This window comes from Camponotus vicinus, unplaced genomic scaffold, assembly GCF_025532165.1.
Source record: "Camponotus vicinus isolate PSW18456_S1 unplaced genomic scaffold, iyCamVici1.0 SCAF_8, whole genome shotgun sequence".
Lineage (NCBI taxonomy): Eukaryota > Metazoa > Arthropoda > Insecta > Hymenoptera > Formicidae > Camponotus > Camponotus vicinus.
The window spans coordinates 18,659,829-18,681,685 of NW_028141980.1; the positions used below are offsets into that span (position 1 = coordinate 18,659,829).

At 38.5% G+C, this 21,857-nt stretch overlaps 5 protein-coding genes across 8 annotated transcripts; 4 read left to right on the plus strand and 1 right to left on the minus strand.

Annotated features, from left to right (window-relative positions):
• Positions 1–465: 465 nt before the first annotated feature.
• LOC145975511 (uncharacterized) lies at positions 466–21,720 on the minus strand. 2 transcript variants are annotated; one of them, XM_083106042.1, is made up of 9 exons: positions 21,072–21,720; positions 20,229–20,591; positions 19,785–20,124; positions 19,574–19,695; positions 19,337–19,393; positions 8,672–8,877; positions 8,392–8,591; positions 879–1,114; positions 466–804 (listed from the first exon to the last, which is right to left on the minus strand). In XM_083106042.1, exons 1-9 carry the CDS (start codon positions 21,306–21,308, stop codon positions 508–510), a joined length of 2,058 nt encoding a protein of 685 aa, XP_082962168.1. In that variant the 5' UTR covers positions 21,309–21,720; the 3' UTR covers positions 466–507. The 2 variants fall into 2 exon arrangements, with proteins under 2 accessions (XP_082962168.1, XP_082962169.1); XM_083106043.1 differs by lacking the exon at positions 21,072–21,720 and adding an exon at positions 20,948–21,033.
• Positions 1,321–2,574, plus strand: Kune (claudin). The gene is made up of 2 exons (XM_083106062.1): positions 1,321–1,711; positions 1,976–2,574. Exons 1-2 carry the CDS (start codon positions 1,576–1,578, stop codon positions 2,476–2,478), a joined length of 639 nt encoding a protein of 212 aa, XP_082962188.1. The 5' UTR covers positions 1,321–1,575; the 3' UTR covers positions 2,479–2,574.
• Sinu (claudin family member sinuous) lies at positions 3,786–5,771 on the plus strand. Its single transcript, XM_083106061.1, has 2 exons — positions 3,786–4,348; positions 4,631–5,771. Exons 1-2 carry the CDS (start codon positions 4,060–4,062, stop codon positions 5,017–5,019), a joined length of 678 nt encoding a protein of 225 aa, XP_082962187.1. The 5' UTR covers positions 3,786–4,059; the 3' UTR covers positions 5,020–5,771.
• Pck (Claudin superfamily protein pickel) lies at positions 6,791–8,356 on the plus strand. Its single transcript, XM_083106060.1, has 4 exons — positions 6,791–6,984; positions 7,059–7,125; positions 7,249–7,586; positions 7,658–8,356. Exons 1-4 carry the CDS (start codon positions 6,948–6,950, stop codon positions 7,921–7,923), a joined length of 708 nt encoding a protein of 235 aa, XP_082962186.1. The 5' UTR covers positions 6,791–6,947; the 3' UTR covers positions 7,924–8,356.
• LOC145975514 (uncharacterized) lies at positions 9,095–19,326 on the plus strand. Of its 3 annotated transcripts, none has more exons than XM_083106047.1 (4): positions 9,095–11,612; positions 12,624–13,658; positions 14,180–14,627; positions 15,068–19,326. In XM_083106047.1, the coding sequence occupies exons 2-4, from the start codon at positions 12,963–12,965 to the stop codon at positions 15,364–15,366; spliced, it is 1,443 nt and encodes a 480-aa protein (XP_082962173.1). In that variant the 5' UTR covers positions 9,095–11,612; positions 12,624–12,962; the 3' UTR covers positions 15,367–19,326. The 3 variants fall into 3 exon arrangements, with proteins under 3 accessions (XP_082962173.1, XP_082962174.1, XP_082962175.1); XM_083106048.1 differs by having other exon boundaries at positions 9,095–10,780; XM_083106049.1 differs by having other exon boundaries at positions 9,095–10,501.
• Positions 21,721–21,857: the final 137 nt, after the last annotated feature.

Here is a 21,857-nt window from a genome sequence, read left to right on the forward strand (position 1 = left end):
TTCGTGCACGCTCGCGCTCTCTTCCTCCCGCTGATGCCACGCGACACGTTCGTTATCGTTCTATGGAAGGTGTAGAAGGTGCACCACGAGTCTACTTTTCCTTCCTTTCGATCGACTCGTGTCATGGTGTGCACGTTGTAGCTCTTTGGGAGATACGGCGTCACCCGTTTTATTATATATATCTGTTTTAGCTTACGTTTGTATAATTGATTCCGATTGTTTTTTTTTAATTTTAAAAGTATTATTAATTGTCTTGATTAAGCATACAAGTGGTTATTAATAAGAACATTCATCCAATGACGTGACGGCGACGTCAATGAAAAATATCCATATTGATTTTACAAACATCTTGTTTAAGTTTACGCATCTAATCAATGGGAAACAGGAGCTTACTATAGTAGCAGAAAAAAACTACTTGTGTAATAATTATAGCAAGTATAAAAATATTAAAACTCGAAATGCTAATTCATTACAATAAAAGTTTATAATTATATAAAGATTCATTGATTAAGATTCACTGTTAGAAAGCATCGTGAGTGTCCTTGGAACTGTGTCGAAAGACCTCAATGAAAGTGCAGCAGCTTTTAAAGCCAGAGAAATGCAATTGGTTTCATCGAGATTCTTATGAATTCCATAAATTATTCCAGCTGTAAGGCAATCTCCACAGCCGCTTACACTGAGAATTTCGCTAGACTTTTCTGGAACATCCAAAGCAGGATACAATCGAGATGCAGTTGAGGAATTTGTAATCAATTTTCCACTCTTATCGTAAAAGGGCTCGTCTTGCAAAGCTTTGCGTGTCACCTACAAGATAAATGATTGATAAATTTGGCGAAATATTTTGTTAATTCAGAAAATAAATTGAGAATCAAACAAACCAGTACTCCTTGTGGTCCTAAAGTAGTTATAACAATTGGAATGTATTCGAGCAATTGTTCTGCTATACTTTTCACAGCTGTCAGATCCATGTTTTCAGGAATAGAAATATTAAAGTATTTGCCTATGACTTTTAATTCGTTCCGATTGGGTGAGATGAAATGTAATATGTTTCTCCATTCTAGTCCAGCTTCAAATATTTTTGTCGCAATTTGAATATCTGTGGGCTCGTACCAAACTGTAACAGAAAAGGGAAATTATTAAGATTATTGGTATTAAGATTATAATTGTTCAATTATTAGAAATTATTTATCAGAAATTTTTTATTATAAATCTCTTGTTTTTGCATTAAATTTTTTAACATTAATAAAAAAAATATGATTCCACGATGAGAAATAGAATTTAAAAAAAATTTTAATTTTTTTTACGTTAATTCTCGATTAACATGAAAGGAAGTTTCTTTAAAATAAAGTTTTAAGACGAGAATAAAAAAACCAAAAAAATTCGAAATTTGAAGGGGGGCGATGTGAGACATGTAACGCACTCTAGCGTTCACGCACGAAGCTAACTCTTCCATGAAGGAATTGGCGTCGCAGGTGGGTGAGTGGCAATAACACATTCGGTGACCGCGAGAAGTTACGATCTTTTTCTTGCGCTTATTCATTCTCTATTAAGTATCGTGAGTGACAATCATAAGCGATGGGGAAGACGAGGACGGGTAAAGCCGCCGCTATATGCACGGCGGTGGCGTTCGTTCTGGTGGTGATTGCATTTACCACACCCAATTGGTTGGAGACTGATGGCAAACTGGATAATCCACAATTTGTCAAGATTGGTAAGATTAGATGCAAGACTTCAAATGTGTGTATATGTACATGCATATGTATAAATAAAATAATTTATATCATTAGCATTCACATCAAGAAATTAGATACTGGTTATATGGAAAGAAACCAACTCCAACATATAGGTCTTAAATATAATTGTCATTCTAAAAATCAGATTCCATCATGATGTCAAGAACACAATAAATCATTTCTATTTCATGTCAATCTTCAAAAAAATAAAGCAGATCAAGAAATTGTGTTGATCTTTGCAGGTCTTTGGCAAGTATGTTTCCATGGCTTCCAGGACCCACGTCATCTCTACGACACCAGATTCTATGGCTGTTGGTGGGTCTTTGAGGAGGAATATTACATCATACACGATATACTCTTGCCTGATTTCTTTGTTGCTACGCAGTTCTTTTTCACCCTGTGCCTGACTTTATTGCTGATAGGGAGTTTTCTGACTATTTTGTACACCTGTTGCTCTCGTCACCATGACAAGTATCAGCTTCTTCTATGGGCAACAGGTGGTAATTTAACTTTAGCTGGAATATGCGGTGTTATATCAGTGATTATATTTGGCGCCAGAGGCGATGGACGAGACTGGATGCCCAATTGGGAGCACAATGACATGGGCTGGTCTTATGCCTTAGCTGTTGTGGGCAGCGTTACTCTGATAGCAGCTGGTATTCTGTTCCTAATTGAAGGTCGCAGGCACAAAAAGAAACAAGAGCGAATATTGACTGAGGAACAGAAAACACACACAACCATTTAGCACATATTTACAGACTAATTAATTTAACACAAATAACAATGTTTTTTTGCCATGTTAAATATAAATTCAAATAAAACTTTAAAGACTTATACATTACATTACATCTGTACTTTATAACATGACATATTTTGAAGTTGAAGATACATCAAATATAAGATATATACATATTTTAGATTACATAGAATATATTGAGCTATTCTGATATTATTACATTAAGATTATATGTGAAATGTTATCTGTAAAAAAGCAATATGCATTTTAAAATAATGCTTACATATGTGAAACGCACATATCTCAAATAATCCGTCCATTATATTTGTATTATTCTAAAAATGTTTGTAGGACCTAATTTTTATATATGTACATAAGTTTAATAGATAATGTTTTATGAATAAATCTCTTATTTGTATATTACATTTGTAGAAATTAATAATAAAACAATTTTTCCTAAACGTCTTTGTTACTCGGATATTTAGATTGCATGTAATAATTCTCGAATGCGAATTAAATCAATTAAGTATGCCTGTATACGTAGTGACCTACTTTGTTTTCATGAATTCATATTCATTGTTAATTATGAGACACAAGTCTCGCGTGCACGCGATATATCCGGAAGCTGTTGGCCTGATTTAAATTTTATTTTAATCGATCGCGTTGAACTTTCCGCAGTTGTATTAATCGTCGCAATCCGCGAATGCGTCATTATAAATTGTGCATCAAAATCTCATTATAATGATGAGTGATGCATCCGGTTCCTTCGAGGAATCTCATTAAGCGATGATTCGTGCGAGACTGCAAATCATTTTCATGCGAGTTACAGGACGTACTTTTCATCTGACAATGAATGAGTATTGTATATGCGAGAGAGGAGAGAAATGAGAGAAAAAACTTAACAAGCGTTCAGTTAAAGGGAGCAGGTCTAGAAGAAAAATAATCGCGCCTCTCCTCCAATGATTTAGATTGAGAAACGCATCTATTCGCGGTTCGCTTACGTCCTACAGGATCAAGGTTGGAATGCGACCATAAGGATTATAGAGAAACACGTAAATAAGATGTGACACATAGATGTGACACATGCACCTTGATAGACCAGGAGCGTATAAGGCCGACGTACAAGTTGTTAGATCATGAATTTTAAAAAGGATCCCCGCCCAAGAACTTGTTTATGCATTCCTCAAGAATGAACGCTTTCTTTTCCCATTCTACGGCTTATTGTACCACCAAGGAAGCTTCATCTGTCTAGTGGCGGGGACAAGCAGGTGAGAATTGTCTCTTTTTCCATTGTCACCTGTCACAGACGATCCTGCATACGCGTACACACACGTACGATTCGTCACGTTTACGCTCTCAACTCGTGGGATACTAGCGCGTGGTTCGAGGTGAGATTTTACAGGTTCGGCTAGGTTCGACCGCTCGCTCCGCCAATAACACAGGCTGCCTGGGTGTGGTTTATTAGTGCCGTGGGATCGTCAGGTGGGATAGCGTTTCATGAGAAGGCTATAGTCTTCGTTGCGCGTCCAGTGGTCGGGCGGGCGTTCCACTTGAGATTGGCGATTCCCTTCGCAGGTGACAGGAGTACGTATGAACGACGACATGAAGAAGAGAAGCCTGTCCGGCAACGTCGGCGTCGGCGTGTTCCTGGTGGCGTTCGTGAGCGTGTGCGTCGCGTTCGGCACGCCCGCGTGGTTGGTCAGCGATCCGCGGATTATTGGCGCGCAGCTCGACCGACTCGGTCTCTGGAGGCACTGCTTCAGGTCGTTGCCGAATCCTCAGGAGTCTGACGCGCCCCGACGATTCTTCGTCGGCTGCAGATGGGTCTATGACCCGTTTACCGCTGGCTACTCCGAAATTCGTGGCTTCCTGTTGCCTCGTAAGTGCTTCCAAGGCTTATCCAAAGACACCATATCATTCCTTTTAATTGCAATGTAAACTTTTAATTTTCTTCTTCCGTATATCCAAAGAAAGATGAAGAGAAATGTCTAAAAAATATTTCACAATCAAATTCACAATCAATAACCACCTGTTAAGTGTGCATAAAGTTTTGTCTTCAAAATCATTGAGCAATTTGCTGTTAGAGAGAATGGCAATACATGTATATCAAGCTGTCATTGAATTGGAGTATGTTGATGATATAAGAATCTTTTTGTTACAGCGTTTATGGTAGCCACTCAAGTCTTCTTTACGATATGCTTTCTGCTGGGTCTAATATCATTCTTCCTGATATTACTCTTCACACTGTGCTGCGATCCAGAACGAAAGAGATATATTGAGCTGATAACTATTATTGGTTTTTTGCTACTAGCCAGTGGTATCAGTGGTGGCATAGCGGTCATCATATTTGCCTGCCTTGGTAACGCAGATGGCTGGATGCCTGGACACGCTAATAATTATTTAGGATGGTCCTTTGGTCTAGGTGTCGTAGGTACCGTACTAACATTAGTAGCAAGCGGCTTGTTCTTGGTAGAGGCAAATGTACAACGAAAAAAACGAGATTACCTGAAAGAATCTCAAACGCGGTTTCAACTCGAATCTCGCGCTTAAATGAACGACATGACGATTGTTCGATAATGTGTTCATGAGAATTGCGCATAAGCATCTATAAACTAAAACTTTAATATCATTCCGTCCACAATGTTCAAAACTATCATAGATGAATCTCTTTTTGTAGAATGTACAAAAGCAAATTCATATTTTAATTTAATTTTAAGTTTAGAATGAGATACGTAAGTTTAATATTTTTGTATATTTTATATATCTCTTTATATGTAGGACGATAGTATTGTATAATAGTGTTACCATTATATATTGTAAATATATAGGATGTTTTATATAATTCATGCTTCAAAATATAGCAGAAGAAACTTTTTAAAACTGAATAATGTAAAAAAAGTTTTTATACATTTTTTTTTATTCCAAATGATAATTTTTTTTAATAAAATAAAAGTATTTAAAATGTAACCAATCACAGATTATACTTAAAAAATTACATTCTATAAATTTATTACATTTTATTACATTTTAAAAATTGTTTATCCATTCTAATAAGTATTGCACAGTCACTTTTATCACTAATTTTTTCCATTTATAAAGCATTCTATATATTGTTTCTATATGTATGTATATCATCATTAAACTTTACGCACAAAATGTACGATTATCGCACATATAGACTTACATTCTCTAACGCGAATATATCTGATAAAATTTAGGCTGTTTTAATAACGAAATCAATCAGAGATATTCAAATAAATTTTATACTCCGTCCTTTGTCAAATAAAATTTTTAATTCTAAATGTTTTATTTTATCCTGTATCACTTTCACTTTAATCTGTATATCTTAAATTCAATTAAATTATATCTCTTGATGTGAGGCTGCAAATTTATACAGAGTGAGTCAAAAGTATGTTTTAAAAATTTGTGAGCGTGTTCCTGGATAAAAAGGAAGAACAAATGTTCATATGAACATATGGTCGCAAATGCTTTGTTTTCGAGATAATGGACATAAATCAGCAGTATCAAATAATGCTTTATTTGAACGAAAAAAAACAAACAACAATAACAAAATTGTAAACGTTCAAATAAAGCATTATTTGATACTGCTGATTTATGTCCATTATCTCGACAACAAAGCATTTGCGACCATATGTTCATATGAACATTTGTTCTTCCTTTTTATCCAGGAACACGCTCACAAATTTTTAAAACATACTTTTGATTCACCCTGTATATATAATTGTGTATATAAAATTCTATATATAAAAGATATATAATTAATAATTCACACATATAATTTTGGAGCGATGTACTATATTTTACCATCTATTTAGATTATATCATCTCAAATGTTTTATTTTATATATATCCTGTATCACTTTCACTTTAATCTGTATATCTTAAATTTAATTAAATTATATCTCTTGATGTGAGGCTGCAAATTTATATATATAATTGTGTATATAAAATTCTATATAAAAAGATATATAATTAATAATTCACACATATAATTTTGGAGCCATGTACTATATTTTACCATCTGTTTGGATTATATCATCTCAATATATCATCTTAAATGTTTTATTTTATACATATCCTGTATCACTTTCACTTTAATCTGTATATCTTAAATTCAATTAAATTATATCTCTTGATGTGAGGCTGCAAATTTGTATATATAATTGTGTATATAAAATTCTATATAAAAAATATATAATTAATAATTCACATATACATATAATTTTAGAGGAATATACTATATTATCATCTGTTTGGATTATATCATCTGTTGGTAAAGTACAATAACGTCGTAGTCTAATAAGGTTGGCAGCAATGCTGCAACGCAAGGTGTGGCAAGTGTTTCTACATGAAAGAGAAGCAACGAAACGAAAACAATAATCATCAATGACCAAATAATTTGAGTCGATCGACTTTACGTCAAAGTAGGCTCGCGAGCCAAGTGTCGAGAGTTCACTATGTCGGTGGATAAACAGGAATATCACAGGGCTTCCAGTAAGTAATTAATTAAGCTTAGATTGTTGAAGCATCATTTCGAATATTCTAATTACTTCTGCTTTCGTTAATAGACGCCGTTGTTTTCGGCGGAGGAATCACCTTCGTAGCACTATTTCTTTTAATGATAGCTTTTATAAGGTAAATATACTATTTTTCTAAAATTAAGTAACAATTTTGCTATCTCTTGACTTGATATAATTATTTCTTGACGTGCATATAAGATTGCAAAGCAGTGTTATTCATTTTTTCAATAATTTCCAGCCCATATTGGATAGAATCATACGAGGAGACGTTCAGCAATTTTAAACACATGGGACTCTGGGAGTATTGTTTCGAACAATTTCGTTATCCTTACTACCAATTTGACAAGCAATTCGATGGTTGTCATCATATCTTTTCACAAGAATATTATGTCATAAGAGAATGGCTGTTGCCAGTGTGGCTCATGATTGTACAAGCATTTGTTACACTGGCTTTATTACTTTCTCTCTTTGCTTTCTTGGTGATAAGCCTGATCTGGGTACGATGGCCATTGAGATTTGTCCTGCATTATGAATGGATTCTTTCATCTGTCGTATTCGTGTGCGATGCAGTTGCCAGTAAGTGAGCTCTAACATTAAAGTTAGAAGAAAAGGATCAGATTTTAATTTTGAACGTTTTTTCGTTGCAGGCGTGCTCCTCTTTTTATCAGTATCCATATTCGGTGGGCAATGTTGGCGTCGAGATTGGTTAATGTATCCAAATTTCAATCACTTATCATGGTCGTATGCTTTTGCAGTCATATCATTCATGTTGCATGGATTTGCTGCATTCTTTTTCTATCTAGATGCGCGAGCTGGTTATAAATTACGTAAAGAATCTCGCAATTTGGTAATGCAGATGCATCCAAATCCTCAGTCTCATCATGGACTGCCACCAAGGAGTGGATATATATAATATTAAAGCAGATATATATAATATTTGATAGAGAGCTTTTGCACAAAACTTTTATTGCTGTTAAATTGAACAAGAGCACGAGATGTGTTTCTTAAAAAAACTTTTACATATTTAAGTGTAACTTCAATCCAGCCAATTATTTTTTACCTAATGTTTTTAGATAAACTTTAAAAATTCGATAAAAAATACGTGATGAGATTCTCATTTTTTTCAAATTAATTGTGTTGGATTTTTTCGAACTAATTCGCTCTTGTGCGTGAATAATATCCGTCCATTGTTATACTCGCATATCCAGATAATTTTTTTTATTATCTTTTTACGCATATATATATTTTATATAAGTAATACTTTTGTACAAAAAAGTTGGAATTATGTATAACACTTTTATAGATATGTAAGATACTAAATAAAGAAAATATTCGTTTTCGTAGAACAGAGGTAAATTATTATACAGAAATTTTCACTCACCTGGAACGTTTGCTTGCGATGCGATGTCGAGCACGCAACGCAGGGTATCCAATCCGGGATTTCCATCGAGAACGATAAGACTAGCTTCTTCGAGGTACGACTGATATTCTTTTATCATCTCCGGGGTGATCGCGGTAAAGGATTCCACTTCGCTGATACAGAATTGACATTCACCGTTAACGTCCACTATCACTGTGAATCTGTAATATAATGAACCTGTTAGACAATTCTTATTGCCCATCAAACGAGTAGCAAGCTATAGCAAGATTATAATTCATACCTGGCAGTGTTCACGTCTGACATTTGTTTTACAATTTTTCCGCCAGTTCCTAAACTTTCAAGAATGACCTTTCCATACTCGTCATTGCCAACGACGGATATCAACCGCGTGTTCTCCAAACCGAGCTTGATTAGTGCATCGGCAACATTTCGAGCAACTCCGCCGCAACTACGTCTGTTTTGCCCGACATGTGTCCTGCCATCGTACTGAAAGCAATTACTCTCTTCAAGATCTTTTAGAATTAACATAGACTCGACTGCAAATTAATTTTTAATCCTGGAGTTATATTTTTGTAGAAGAAACGATAAAAATAGCAAAACAATAATATTATCTTTGAAGAGAGCATCTCTTATTTTTTTTTTTTTTTGAAAAACAGCTGAAAACAAGAGATGCTTTGATGTGCTCGCATTTTTCTGGTTTGTAGTGATTTAATTACATGTCGAAGATTCATTTCGGTACGTGATTGAGAGCAGGTACTTGAATCAAACAATACAAGAACCCTCTCTGTGGTAGCTAAACTATGTTTGCTTTTCCGCTCTCTTCCCCGTTCCTCTATAGTGTATAACTGATGCATATGTATTTTCATTCTCTCTCTCTCTCTCTGTTCTTTTCGCAGTTCTATCACGTCCGGTAGTAATATACGACCGGACATTTGTATCTCTCCACCTCTTCTACGTCAACTCTATTTCTATATTCAACGCTGTAGTTGAAGATGTACGCACCCCTCGCGAACAAGTCTCATCGATCAAACATGCTACATTCCTCACAGATGATCCTATTTTCAATCTACGAATAAGCGGGTTTCATTGACTCCTTTTTACTACAAAATAAACAAAATAATAACATTATAGAATAAAAATTTACTTCGCGGATCCACGAAGAACCAAAGTGGAACTCGCTTTTTCTAGGCGATTGATCATCCGCCCTTGCGGACTCTCCCTTCGTGTCTTCCCTCTATCAGTCCATTTCTCAAACGACGGCGCCTTCCCGAGTCTCGTGCCATCATTCGTCGCCACTCCGGTTGCCTATCTCGGGCGCTGTCCTCGACTATCTTCCGGTTCGCATATCCTCGGCGCCGCGTTGACGAGATAGATAGGAGATGGAGAGAGTATACGATATAGATAGCTAGCTAGTTAGGTGGGTAGATAGGTAGGTAGATAAACAGATAGATAGATAGAGAAAGAGAGGGAGAGAAGAGTCGCGTGCGTCCTCCCGTAACGTATAATATTGTCTCATGCGCCGGACGAGAAGCGTCGAGCATCGTAGCCGCGGCGTCGCGACGCTCGGTCAAGCTCTCGACTCTGCGTGATTCGTGGCAGTGAGTGTCAGCGCATCGCGCCGCTCTACGAAGCGTCGTACGAGCGACATGCGCTACGGCTGGCGGCGGCCTTGTCAAGTGTCGACTGCGATCAGGAGGACGGTGATCGGAACAAAGGAGATACCATCGACGCCGGCGAAAAGGTCAAATCCGAAAACACCGTCGAGGGAGACGTCGTCACGACGCTGGTGGTGAAAGGTGTCGCGAGTACGAGGGGACGCATGACGAGGAAAAGAGGGTGACTGGCATGAACGACGTGGACGACGTTACCGAGGACTCTCGCGGCGATGCCCGTGGAAGCAGGGCTACGGGCTACACGAAAACGAAGACGACGACGACGACGATTACGTTCCTCGTGTACGCCCCGACCGCTGTACGGTCGACCCGACTGACGACACCCGGTTGTAACGATTCGCGTTTTCGGCGAACGATCGCGCCTACGCAGCGATTTGCGTGTACGTAGGTGCCGATCATCGATGTGCGAATTTGCGTCGTAAAAAGAGCAATCCGAGGTCAGTAACGAAACGCGAAGATTTGAGATTTGGATTTTTTTCCAGTGTTTTATGTGAAGTAAGCACACGTAGGAGAAGTGAAATTGACGAGTTCTCGAGTGGAAAGACTTCTTCGTGAAGAAAAGGACTTCCTCTCTGATGGCAAGAATCTCCTCTGAAGAAGGGATTTTTTTCTAGGCAGAAATTTCTGTCGAAGTTCATAAAGACACCGAGCTACTTTTAGAAAGGCTCTCCTTCTTGACATTGTGCGTGTTTCGCCTCGAGGAATCTTATGCAGAGGTATCTAAGGGAATCGAATAAACCGGGAGGGTTAGCGGCATCATTCTTTTACGTCTTCGTAATAATGTGTCTTCCCCCGTTGTGTCATCGCAAGTTAAACTTCTGGTGAAGAGATCGCGATTGTTTCAGCTTTGCGTTAAAACCTTGAAGCACGGAAATGCATCTCTCGAAGAGAGTGATTCAAAGTATGCTCGCGTTCAAGGATGCGCGTATCCTTGACGGCGCGATCCAGCGGTTCGATTATGCGATTAGCAAAGCTGAAGGACGAATTCGAGTGACGGCGTAACCGACGCACGCGGCGAAAATAGGACAAAGCATTTGCTTGCTACGATAAATTCCTTCGGGAAGGTCGGGAGGAAGATTGCATAACGCCACATTCCCTCCCTACATCCATTACCACCTTCTAATCCTCTCTCGTTCCTCGCCCTCCTCCTACCCCTTATCTTATACATGTGTATGTGTGTTTGTGTGCGCGCGCGCGTTTCTTCTCGTCGTCCTTTTTCTCTCTTTTCGCGCCTCCTCTTCTTCGGGAATATGTCACTCGTATCGATATCTAATTAAAGGCTATCCGATAATCTTTTTTTATCACGCTCGTCCGTCCGTCCACCATCCATCTCTGTAGAAGGCGGTGCAGTAGGTTTCGTTCCTCGCTCCGGCATCCGGCATCGAGAAAAGATTGCACGCGATGCCGCGTGCGACATCGATCCGCGCGTGACTCTTCTCCTTTTTTTTCCTCCGCAAAATTATGTAAAATAAGCAGTACTGGACGCCGGCCAGGACGTTGACTGCTTGTCTGACACGCTGGGGATCGTTTCTTCGTTAACGAAAGAAGGTAATGCGCTCTCTCTCTCTCTCATTCTCTTGCTTTCTCGTTTCTATATATATATACATATATATATATATGTATATATACATATATGTTCCTCGTTCGTAGTCGTGTAGCGGTGTAGAGCGCGCGCAGGGTTTGAACGATCGATGGGCCCTTACCGCTCTCTCGCTCTTCCGTGTTTTCATTACAATGCGTCACTAGCATATACTCGTGGTAGCGGCCTGCATGCAACGCGAGTGCCGATGTATGGAAACGAGAGCACGCTTTGGCGCATCGCTTTGGCAAAATCGAGTTCCTCTATCGCCGTGGTGCGATCCTGATGAAGAGATCTCGAGGCGAGATACTTTTACATCGAGATCGTTTTCTTCTCGTTTCCAAAATCTTATTTCCTAAATTTACATGTTTGAAAACAGTAATCTCCTTTGCTTTCTATTTTGTATATTTTCATTGTGTCTCTCGTATATTTTCATCTTCTTGTCGTGGTAAATTGTGCTTCTCTCTAAATATTTTCGTCTATTTATTATTGTATGTCTTTCTTCGCAACTATCGAATATATCTTTCCGAGTTCTTTCTCGATTCTTCATACACTCACTCAGGCGTATATCCTCTCTCTATCTCGCGCGATTTATCTCTGTCTCTCCTCGGAGAAGCTACATAGAGCTAGGTGGCGGAAAATCGATAAATAGAATCGCCTATCGCACGCTACAACTGTCAGAAAGAAATACAATCCGCTGAGGTACACGCTAGCTTTCTCCCACTTCTGGCTTCGACTCGAATGCACGCACGTTGAACGTTGAATTCCGTGTTAAGCTTGTGAAGCGGAGGGAGGGGGAAGTCTGTACGATGCAGAGGATCTAGGATCAAAAATCAAAGATTTAAAAATTGTAGAATTCTAATTGAGAATTATTCGATTATCGAATGATATAGAGAGTACTAAAAGAGATAGACCCGAGAATACTTATTCAAAAATCTCCATTTCTCTCACATGTTTCATTATGTTCTGTATATCCGCAGGAAGAACATCCACGGTTACCGGAAGACGTCCAAGACGGCGCTCAACGTGCACGACAATTTGAAGTGCGCGTGACACGAGGGGAACCATGAACGCTACCACGAACGACCTTCCGGTGCGGCGATGCAGTACGACGTGCATCGCGTGATTCGCGCCGATTTCAAGTAGAGGATCGGCCTCCTCCTCTTCCTCCTCCTCCTCTTCCTAACGTCGTAAGTACCGCGGCGGCGGCCACCACTAACGGTGCAACGCGCTGGCCCGTCTCTCCCACTCAACCCTCCATATTCGCGGGGGTATCAATCCTTACGACGAGGACACGCACACCAGGGTGGCACGATAGTATGACGGTGATGCTGCTGCAACGTTCAGTCACCCCGCAGTCGACGCACAGCCAAAAGACAGCGACGAAGGACTGCAGCGCGAAGCCGCCCTTTCTCTTTCTGTTAGACGATCGTGAGGAGCATCGGCACTCGACCGATACCAATACCACGACTACTACAAATAACAACAATAACAATAACAATAATAACAATAATAATATCAATAATAATAACGTCTTCAAGAGGGGCGGCGCCCGGAGGAGCAGCAGTAGCCACGATTGCGTCGCCGACGAGGCGCCGTCGTCGGTGACGTCCCAACGACTCGCCGGCGGTGGTCAGGACATCGCGATGCGATATTACCGTCTCTGGATCTACGCCTGTAACCTGGTGTTGCTCGGTAGCGCGGTCGGCTTCGCCGCCGCGGTGTCGCAGACCCTCTTATTCACCGGCGATCCACGTCGCCACGTGGTGCCGGGTGTACCTCGCGTCTACGACCCCACCGCGCTTTACGGTTATTTGGCATTGGCGGCGCAATTAGGCTTGGTGCAATTGCTCGGCTGCATCGCCGCCAGGCGACTCAGCGCCCGGCTGCTTCATTTCTACTGGATACTGTTGTTGGTACTGCTGTTCGGCGACGCCGTAGTTGGCGTCGCCTGGATATTCCGTTTCGAGAAGATGCGTACCGAGCTCAGGCCCACGCTCAGGCTGCGTTTACAGGTGCGAACATCTTCTCAGATTCTATCCTTGATAAAGCTCCTGGCTCTCGTTGTAAGAGTATTGGGTTTATTAGAAGCGAAAAATTCAAAATTTTTGTCTAGACTATTGAATATTCGAATATTTTTATCACATACAACTTTTCTATGTATCATAAATTTGTATTTGATAAAAGAGATTCGCAAAAGATGATGATTGTAAATGTTATAATTAAGTCCATTTTTCTTGTGCAAACATAAATATAAATTCAATTATACAATAATTAATTGATTTGTATATTATTCATTTATTAATAATAGTAGACAACTTGAAAGCTTTCAATTTTATATTTAATCAAACTATACCATCAAAAGAGCAAGCGATAGTGTGCGAAAAAGTTAATTTATCTTGCTGTATAATGATTGCGAGAAAAGAATTTATGCAATTTTTCGCTTCTTAATTCGAGAGATTGTGGGCCTCAAGTCCTCCGATCGATTAATGCTTTCTAGTGTTTGAATATGATGACTTCTCGTTGGCATTTGCAGGTAGACTACGGTAAGGAAACACGATTCAGCGAGCAGTGGGACCGACTTCAGCGAGAATTTGCGTGTTGCGGGGTAACCGGGCCTAAAGACTTCCCAAACTCCCGCTGGCCACAAACTTGTTGCGGGCCGAGCATGAACGCGAGTGATCCCTGCCAGAATCCGTACGGACGCGGCTGCGAGGAAACGCTCGTACGCTGGCTCAGAAAAACAGCGGATCTGCTGTTCGTCCTGGGTTTTTGCGTGATCGCCTTTGCTAAGCTCTGCTTCCTCGGAATATTACGCTATGAGATACGGGAGATGATACAGAAGATACGTTTGTTAAGGGAACCACCACCGCCGACTACGCCATTCGCGCAATCTGCGCTCTTCTGCCAAGTGCTGCCGGAAACCGCCAATAACGGCAGCATCGTCAGACGCACAACTCTGCCTAACGCGATGACGCCTTCCGGTAAGATTCAGTTTAATGTAATTCTCACCTGTAAAAATCCTGTAGGATCGCAGAGTCACCTGACATCGATGATTCAGATGCCAAAAGTTCATTATCTAGATTCTAGTTCTTAGCTATTAGCCAAATTGTTGAAATAGAGTTCTTATCCGATGACATTGAACTAATAGATGTCTGCTCGGATATGTATAGATTAAAAAATCCGCTTCGAATACTTAGATATCCTAGTAGCCACTGTTATCTATAACAGAACAGAGGCAGAAAATTAATGACAATCTTAATCAGTATATATGTGTACTTGGCAGAGACGGTAGCTTTTCGTGCCAAGCATATATATCTAACGAAAGAAGAAGAGAAAAAAGAAAAAGACATCAATGAAAGATACTACAGACTACGCAGAGTCTATTCTCTAATTTGGGAAATAAACATCGTCTCGTTTCTAGGCAACGCGTCCCTATTGCTGCAATCGGACGAGTGCAATACCGGCCGGCATCCGTTGTTGGCGAACAATCTGCAAGACGGCGGCGCTGACAGTGACACCAATAGCCATTGCGCGTTAATACTCGAAGAATCGACACCTACTTCGGCCAACAACCACAACAATTGCACAGCCGGTCGTGAGAAAAGCAACGGCAACAACAATTACGAAATGCGTGAGTTTAATCGCAGATTGCTGTTATCGAACGGGGCCAGTCCGGGCACAGGCGTAACGGTAACGAATAGTCAGAGTAAGCGTACCTGACTATGGAGATGGTGGCGAAACACCTCGAATCGTTTCCTGTACAGGAGCAATCGGCGGCATGCCGACATACCGCTATACAAATAGAACGACAACGTATACACATACTCTCTCAGGCGTTTTAGTTTCTTTCGAGAAGGTAAAATATACAGCGAGCTACTGGCTGGCGCGAATTCAACAGACGGTGGAGGAAACGCTGTCGTCATCGTTGTGTCGATCAAATCGGCAAGAGTGAAAGGGTTTGACAACCACTGCATAACTTGTCTCTTATAGCTTGTCCCCTTTTACCTTTAAGTCTGCCGATTCGTGATAGTGTATACTTAACATGGTAACACTAAGAAAGACCATGGCGACAGATGTTGGCGTTGAACGCTGAAACACATGAGAGACCAAGAGCATTCACGAATCGATATCACGGTGGAATTATACATTAACGAAAGACCAAATCAAAACGTATATACAGTAATAAGAGTATCTCCGTTTTGTAAGGAAACTCGCGAAGGGAAGTTTGAGTTTGAAGTTTTCGCGTAAAAATGAAACTCGATCGATTTTATGCCAATTTTATGCCATCGGAAAGAACAAGGCTGATTCGGAACGTCGTTGCCCTATGATTCCTTAAATATGCGGCTCACGAGCAACTCACCCCGCTTGAAGGATAGTCGAAAAATAGTTCTATTTACGGTTCGTATTCTCACAGTCGTATGCTAATTTTGTCATCGTCGATATCGAGAGTTATAAAGGTAGGTATATATTAATTTTAAATGATCGTTAGAAATTACTCTCTTTAGTCTTCTGACTTTTATACTCTTTTTTTTCCCTATAAGCTTTCGCTATATTTGTGTGCGTCGACATTATGTCGCGAGTTACTCATCAACTGCCCTGAACTCTCTTCGCAAGTGTATATCTTATACATATATGCATGTCCTTCCGTCCTCGCGGTCGGTGTAACTACTTTGGTAGATTTATTTTTAGTCGTAAGACTTTCTTATGCTTCCCATCCGAGTAAGGCATCATCGATCGTGTCATCAATGTACCGGATATCGTTCATCGTGTTGTTTCTCATGCGAAAATTAAGTCATACGAATCATGCTGGTAGTATATCACACAGTCCCGAGAGTAACTATATATTATGGCATACGAGGCTCTTGAGGCACCGGATTTCCATTTCGATTATCTTCGAGATGACAATTCTGCGAGTGAATTAAAAATTCTGAGTTAGTAATCGGATATCTCCTATAAATTTTGATCCTATCTAGAATATTAATGCGTTATCTTAATAGAAGGATACAATTACATTTTCTTTCTTTTTATTCTTTTTTTCTTTCTACGTCGCCAAGATATCTAAAAGATCTCTGTCTTGTTTTTCTAGATATTTTTGAATATTTTTCGAATTCGTGATGGCTTTATTATATTAAATTAAAATCGATGTCCTATACAAAAAGAAGAAAAATTAGTCAATGCCAATTAAAAGAACCTTCAATTCAAGACTTGTCAACAGCTTTCGTTGTTCGAAAAGAAACTTAGAATTACACATTTTTTTTACGCGTACATTTCTCTTTAATAATACAACCTGTATGTCTGTCTAGACAAGGTAACTACGCTTCTCGAGAACGTTGCCGCCTGATGAATTATTGAATCACACGACTATATTCATAAAACTCTATAACGATTCTTAGACCCTTGAGGATAATTATGATAGTTACGAGAGAATATTGTGAGATACTGCCAAATTGATTCTCGTCCCCTATTCTCCGATAAAACGAATATACATCTATTTGGATGAATCTTAAACAAGGAAAGTTTGTTTACTTCCTTCGTTAATAATAGAACAGAAAGCGTAAAAGAGAACAAGAGAAAGATAGAGAGAGGGAGAGAGAGAGAGAGAAATATTTCCAATATCCAATAAATAATAGGCGACAATTAAACAATTCCTATAACAATTGCTTTTACATATATACATCTAAAAAATACGCGTCACGCAAGTAGCTTGTACTGATTTGTTCCTTGCAATTGAATCGCCATTATTGGGCTAAGGTAAACGTAGAGCGCAGATATTATTTCACTTTCATCTTTCGAATTTTTTTTCACACGCTTCATCAGGATGCCTGTTTTATCTCAATAATGGTGATCCATTTTATAAACAATAAAGACATAGGGTAAACTCGAAATAATTGGCTTCCTAGTTAGGCTTAAAGGAATCTTAGGGTTATACATTTAATGGGAATGCAATGATAAGAGATACACATAGAGAGAAAGAGATAGAGTAGATAGGTTGTATATATATATCGACATATAATATAGATAATACTACGTGTCGATCGTCTGCTTAAGGAAAAACCGAGACATTATCTGTTAACTGTTCGAAGCCATGCGCGTCTCTGTCATGCTACTGAACGGGACACTTTATGTTCATCTATCTGTCGCAGTTGGATTTATGTGCATCGTGAAATCTGCTGTTCCACACATCTCCAAGTATAATTACACTAGTCTGGACAACAGGGTAATTATTAATCTCGAAGATTGCCTGAAACATTCTTAGGCCACTATTAGCATGTGAAATATTGCGTGTTTTCGCGATAAGATATAAAGTCGATCCCTTCGATCCCTTTCCAAAGTTTACCAACAATGCGTAAGTCCGATCATTCTTTCTTAATCAGACCATCGAGTTATCGTTGAATGTAATAAGCTAATAATAACGTCAAAAAGCTTACACCTCGCAGACACACAGCCTCTGCCACTAAATGTATATAAAGATGTTATATACAAGAGATAGATTAATCGTTTTTTAATTAATTAGTCGAATAAAAAGATACGTTTGAAAAAAAAATGTACGAAACCTATATCACATTTTGAAATATTTAAATTCGCTTCGGTTCTCATATTAATGTATCATCTACTATAAAAAAAAAAAAGAAAAAAAAAGAGCGAGAAATTTTAGATGGTTATATTTTATTCCGGCGATATATCTTCATATTATACAACCACACTGCAAGAAAGACTTCAAAGTTCAAACGAACGTAGTGATTTGTAAAACGGATTGGTATCTAATGTAATATACAAATTGAAGAAAAGTGAACGCGACAGGGAGCTTTGAATAGTGCCTGCTTAAGATCCAATTTATTATATCTTAAACTAGGTATCGAATAATTAGTCATTTATGGCATTGCACGTTAGATCGACGGATTAATCAATAAGAAACGATAGTTTATGGAAATTTCATTAGGCGAAAAAAGATAGATATGAATAAAAATTTACAAACATCTTGCGTGTCATCTTTTTTAATACTGAATGATGCTGTTCTCTTGCAGATCTGCATATTATAATAAAACATGTATGTAGTTTCGATTTGAAGATACGTTTGTATAAAGGTCACTCAACCACACAGCTTCTTGACGAATCGATCCGTTTCTATTTGCGCGTGTAATGCCACAAATGAAACATTTCATAGAGTGACTGTAGCGCGATATCGGAAGTATGCATATTTAAAAGCTTTGATTACTTTAATATTGTATAAAGATGACGAAATATGACGCGAAACAAAGTATATCTGTGAGAAGACTGTGTTAGTGAAGAAAGGACAAACATTAAATAATTACATGTAGTGTTACAATCGAGCTCAATAGCGCGTTTACGTTTGGTGAACCTCTCATAATATCGTATCAACAAGCTTGCGTCTGTATTTAATTAAGTCATAGAGATATGCCGCTAATTATTGCAACGGCCGTATCTCATAGGTTTGCTATTCTATAAAACGTTTGTTAATATACACCGTATTCCTCCCCTCTATTCTATATATAAATACGCGAGAGTTCCCATTATTTGATATTATTAAGTGTACATAAAAAGAAAAAAAAAAGAATATGGTGGTAATTGTATATAAATACTGTTACTGTTCTATAACTATATTATGTAATACGAATATAAGAAAAATTGGTTATTTAGTATAATTTTGATTGTGACGTTTTTGACTTACGTTTATTTTTTCCTTCACTTGCACAATAGTATCCAAGACAGCCCCGCCAATTACTATCTGAAATAAGACGTTTCAGTATATTTCAAGTATTGTTATCAATAGAGATAGTGGAATGCTATATTTAACACTATGTTTAGCCTTGAATACGATATGTCTTGATAAGGTACATTGGTAAATAATTTTCCAACATTGTGTCTTAAATTTTTTTAGAAAATTTTATTTTCTTTCCAAACTTACCGGTTTTCGCTTCGATATTATCGATTGTACCGATCCTTGCACGCAGGATATCCGAGATTTTTCGCAGAGATTCAAAGCAATCTCAGCCGCAACTTTGGCATTATTTTCTATAAGAGCTATATCTGCAAAATGGTTGAAAAAACAAATATTTTAAATGGGTGTAAGAATAATATTCTACCATATTGCAATCTGTTAGTTTCTGTTTACTCACTTGCTTCAAGGGACTGACCACATGTAATCTTGTTGAGTTCATTTAAAAGGAATGGCGTAACTTGCTTGCCCGTCACATGCATGACAGTGGCTTTTTCTAAAGCTTCAGATATAGCACAATCTACAATATCAGGTTTTAATGTGTATTTTTCGGGAATCGATACTGCAAATAATATCCCTGTATTAATGCCCAATGCCCTTTGCGTCTTCACAATATTAGCTGCTTTCTTAGCATTGGAAACTTTATACGGTGCTTTTATTTTATCCAATGTCTCAGAACAATAAAAAGCTGGAAATTCTGGCGTTTCGCCAATTTTTATCACTGGTACTCCTTGAGTTTCCTACGAGCATAAAAACTACATTTCTATGTCAATTTCTGGAAATAAAGTAATGAATACATATTAATAAGCATTATATAGAAATAAACATATTTTCATATACCTACCAAATATTCCAAGGTTTTGCCAATGTCTAAGATAGATTTAACACCAGAGCAGACAACTGCTACCGGTGTACATCCAAGTTCTGTCAAATCTGTACTGATGTCGAAAGTCATCTCAGCTCCTCTATGAACTCCACCGATACCACCTGTTGCCATTATTGGAATATTTGCTGCATGCGCAATCAACATTGTGGCACTGACTGTTGTACCACCATTTAATCCATGTGATACAATGAAACAGATATCTCTGCGTGAACACTTCACGGTCTTTGCAGGGTCTGCTTTAGATAGGATCTCCAATTGTTCGTTGTTTAAGCCTACATGCACCTTTCCACCTATGATTCCTATTGTTGCAGGTACAGCACCCTGAAAAAAAATTTGCCAACACTGTTACTTGGATTACTTTTTACAGTCGCACTAGTTTAATTTATAATTTATAATCTAATATTAGATAATTATGTAAATAAATCTCTCATCAAATTTTTAAAAAGTTATGGATTTTATATTATTTTATGGATTTTATATTTCTTGGATGAAATAATCAAATAAAATTGCTTTTCAAAAAAGTCAAAATTCTGAGATGGCTCAGAAAGAATAAGTGAAATAATAAATAACACAATAACATGATATAATCATGTATATTTTGGCAAATAAAAAAAGTAACTTCTAATGTGTGAGTTTTCAAAATTTATAGTATTAATTTAAATGACAAAGATCCTTACTGCTAACATCAAATGCACGAAAAGGGACACATAATTATAGATATTTATAAATTTTTATATTTTGGATATTTATGGCTGGATCAGATCGAAAAAAAAAAAACATTCAAAAGCATGCTGTACGAACTTGCTTTCTGACCGCGTCCTCGACTTTTAGCGCGGTGTTCAAATTATCAGGATACGGCATGCCATGCGTGATGATCGTCGATTCCAGGGCCACGATTGGCAGTCCATTTTTCCGGGCTGCCGCGACCTCGGATCCGTAAACAAGCGAGTCCTGGCCGGCAATCGATCTCCGATGAACCGGCGTGTTGGATCTCCTCCATAATTTTGCCGCGAGACCGTTCAAACGAATACGATGCATGTCGAGGACGTGCGCGAAAACCGACGAATGACACGTAAATTACTTGCACTACTTACTCCTGTCGGTCGTTTATCGAGAGATATTCCTCTTTCCGGAGATAAACAGATAAACAACCGACAGCTGAATAATGTTTATTTGAAGTTTCTAGAGATAAACAGTATCGTCGATAGAGCACAAGTGCTGGTAATAATAACACGCGATATAATTATTTCGAACACCTAGAACGATAGTTTATTTCATTATTGGGCCGTATTCGACAGTATCACGTTACAAATTCTCATTTTTAGGCAGTCAATAAGGATCCCGACATTCCCGAATCGATATCGATTTTCTTGAATAACAACACCGACGACAGGACAGCAGTTGGGCCACTTGGGCCGAATTTAGACACAGATGACGTAATAAGCTAGATGGCGACACGATGTGTTGACACATTTGACACATGAAGTTGTGCACAATAATTAAAGCAGCGGGAACAGAATATATGCATAGTATTATTAAGAGCAGTCAATTGATCTCTTCGATATTCATAATGCTCGATTATATTTA

Bases quoted from the DNA above. Each gene is read 5' to 3' on its own strand.
- Kune (XM_083106062.1), top strand. From the start codon at position 1,576: ATGGGGAAGACGAGGACGGGTAAAGCCGCCGCTATATGCACGGCGGTG. The intron at 1,712-1,975 runs GTAAGATTAGAT...TGATCTTTGCAG, and splicing joins TCCACAATTTGTCAAGATTG to GTCTTTGGCAAGTATGTTTC.
- Sinu (XM_083106061.1), top strand. From the start codon at position 4,060: ATGAACGACGACATGAAGAAGAGAAGCCTGTCCGGCAACGTCGGCGTC. The intron at 4,349-4,630 runs GTAAGTGCTTCC...TTTTTGTTACAG, and splicing joins TCGTGGCTTCCTGTTGCCTC to CGTTTATGGTAGCCACTCAA.
- Pck (XM_083106060.1), top strand. From the start codon at position 6,948: ATGTCGGTGGATAAACAGGAATATCACAGGGCTTCCA. The intron at 7,126-7,248 runs GTAAATATACTA...AATAATTTCCAG, and splicing joins TTAATGATAGCTTTTATAAG to CCCATATTGGATAGAATCAT. The intron at 7,587-7,657 runs GTAAGTGAGCTC...TTTTCGTTGCAG, and splicing joins CGTGTGCGATGCAGTTGCCA to GCGTGCTCCTCTTTTTATCA.
- LOC145975514 (XM_083106047.1), top strand. From the start codon at position 12,963: ATGACGGTGATGCTGCTGCAACGTTCAGTCACCCCGCAGTCGACGCAC. The intron at 13,659-14,179 runs GTGCGAACATCT...TGGCATTTGCAG, and splicing joins CGCTCAGGCTGCGTTTACAG to GTAGACTACGGTAAGGAAAC. The intron at 14,628-15,067 runs GTAAGATTCAGT...TCTCGTTTCTAG, and splicing joins TAACGCGATGACGCCTTCCG to GCAACGCGTCCCTATTGCTG.
- LOC145975511 (XM_083106042.1), bottom strand. From the start codon at position 21,308: ATGCATCGTATTCGTTTGAACGGTCTCGCGGCAAAATTATGGAGGAGA. The intron at 8,878-19,336 runs GTAAGTCAAAAA...AATTGCTTTCAG, and splicing joins AAGTGAAGGAAAAAATAAAC to TACGATGGCAGGACACATGT. The intron at 1,115-8,391 runs GTGAGTGAAAAT...TTTCTGTTACAG, and splicing joins ATCGCAAGCAAACGTTCCAG to TTTGGTACGAGCCCACAGAT.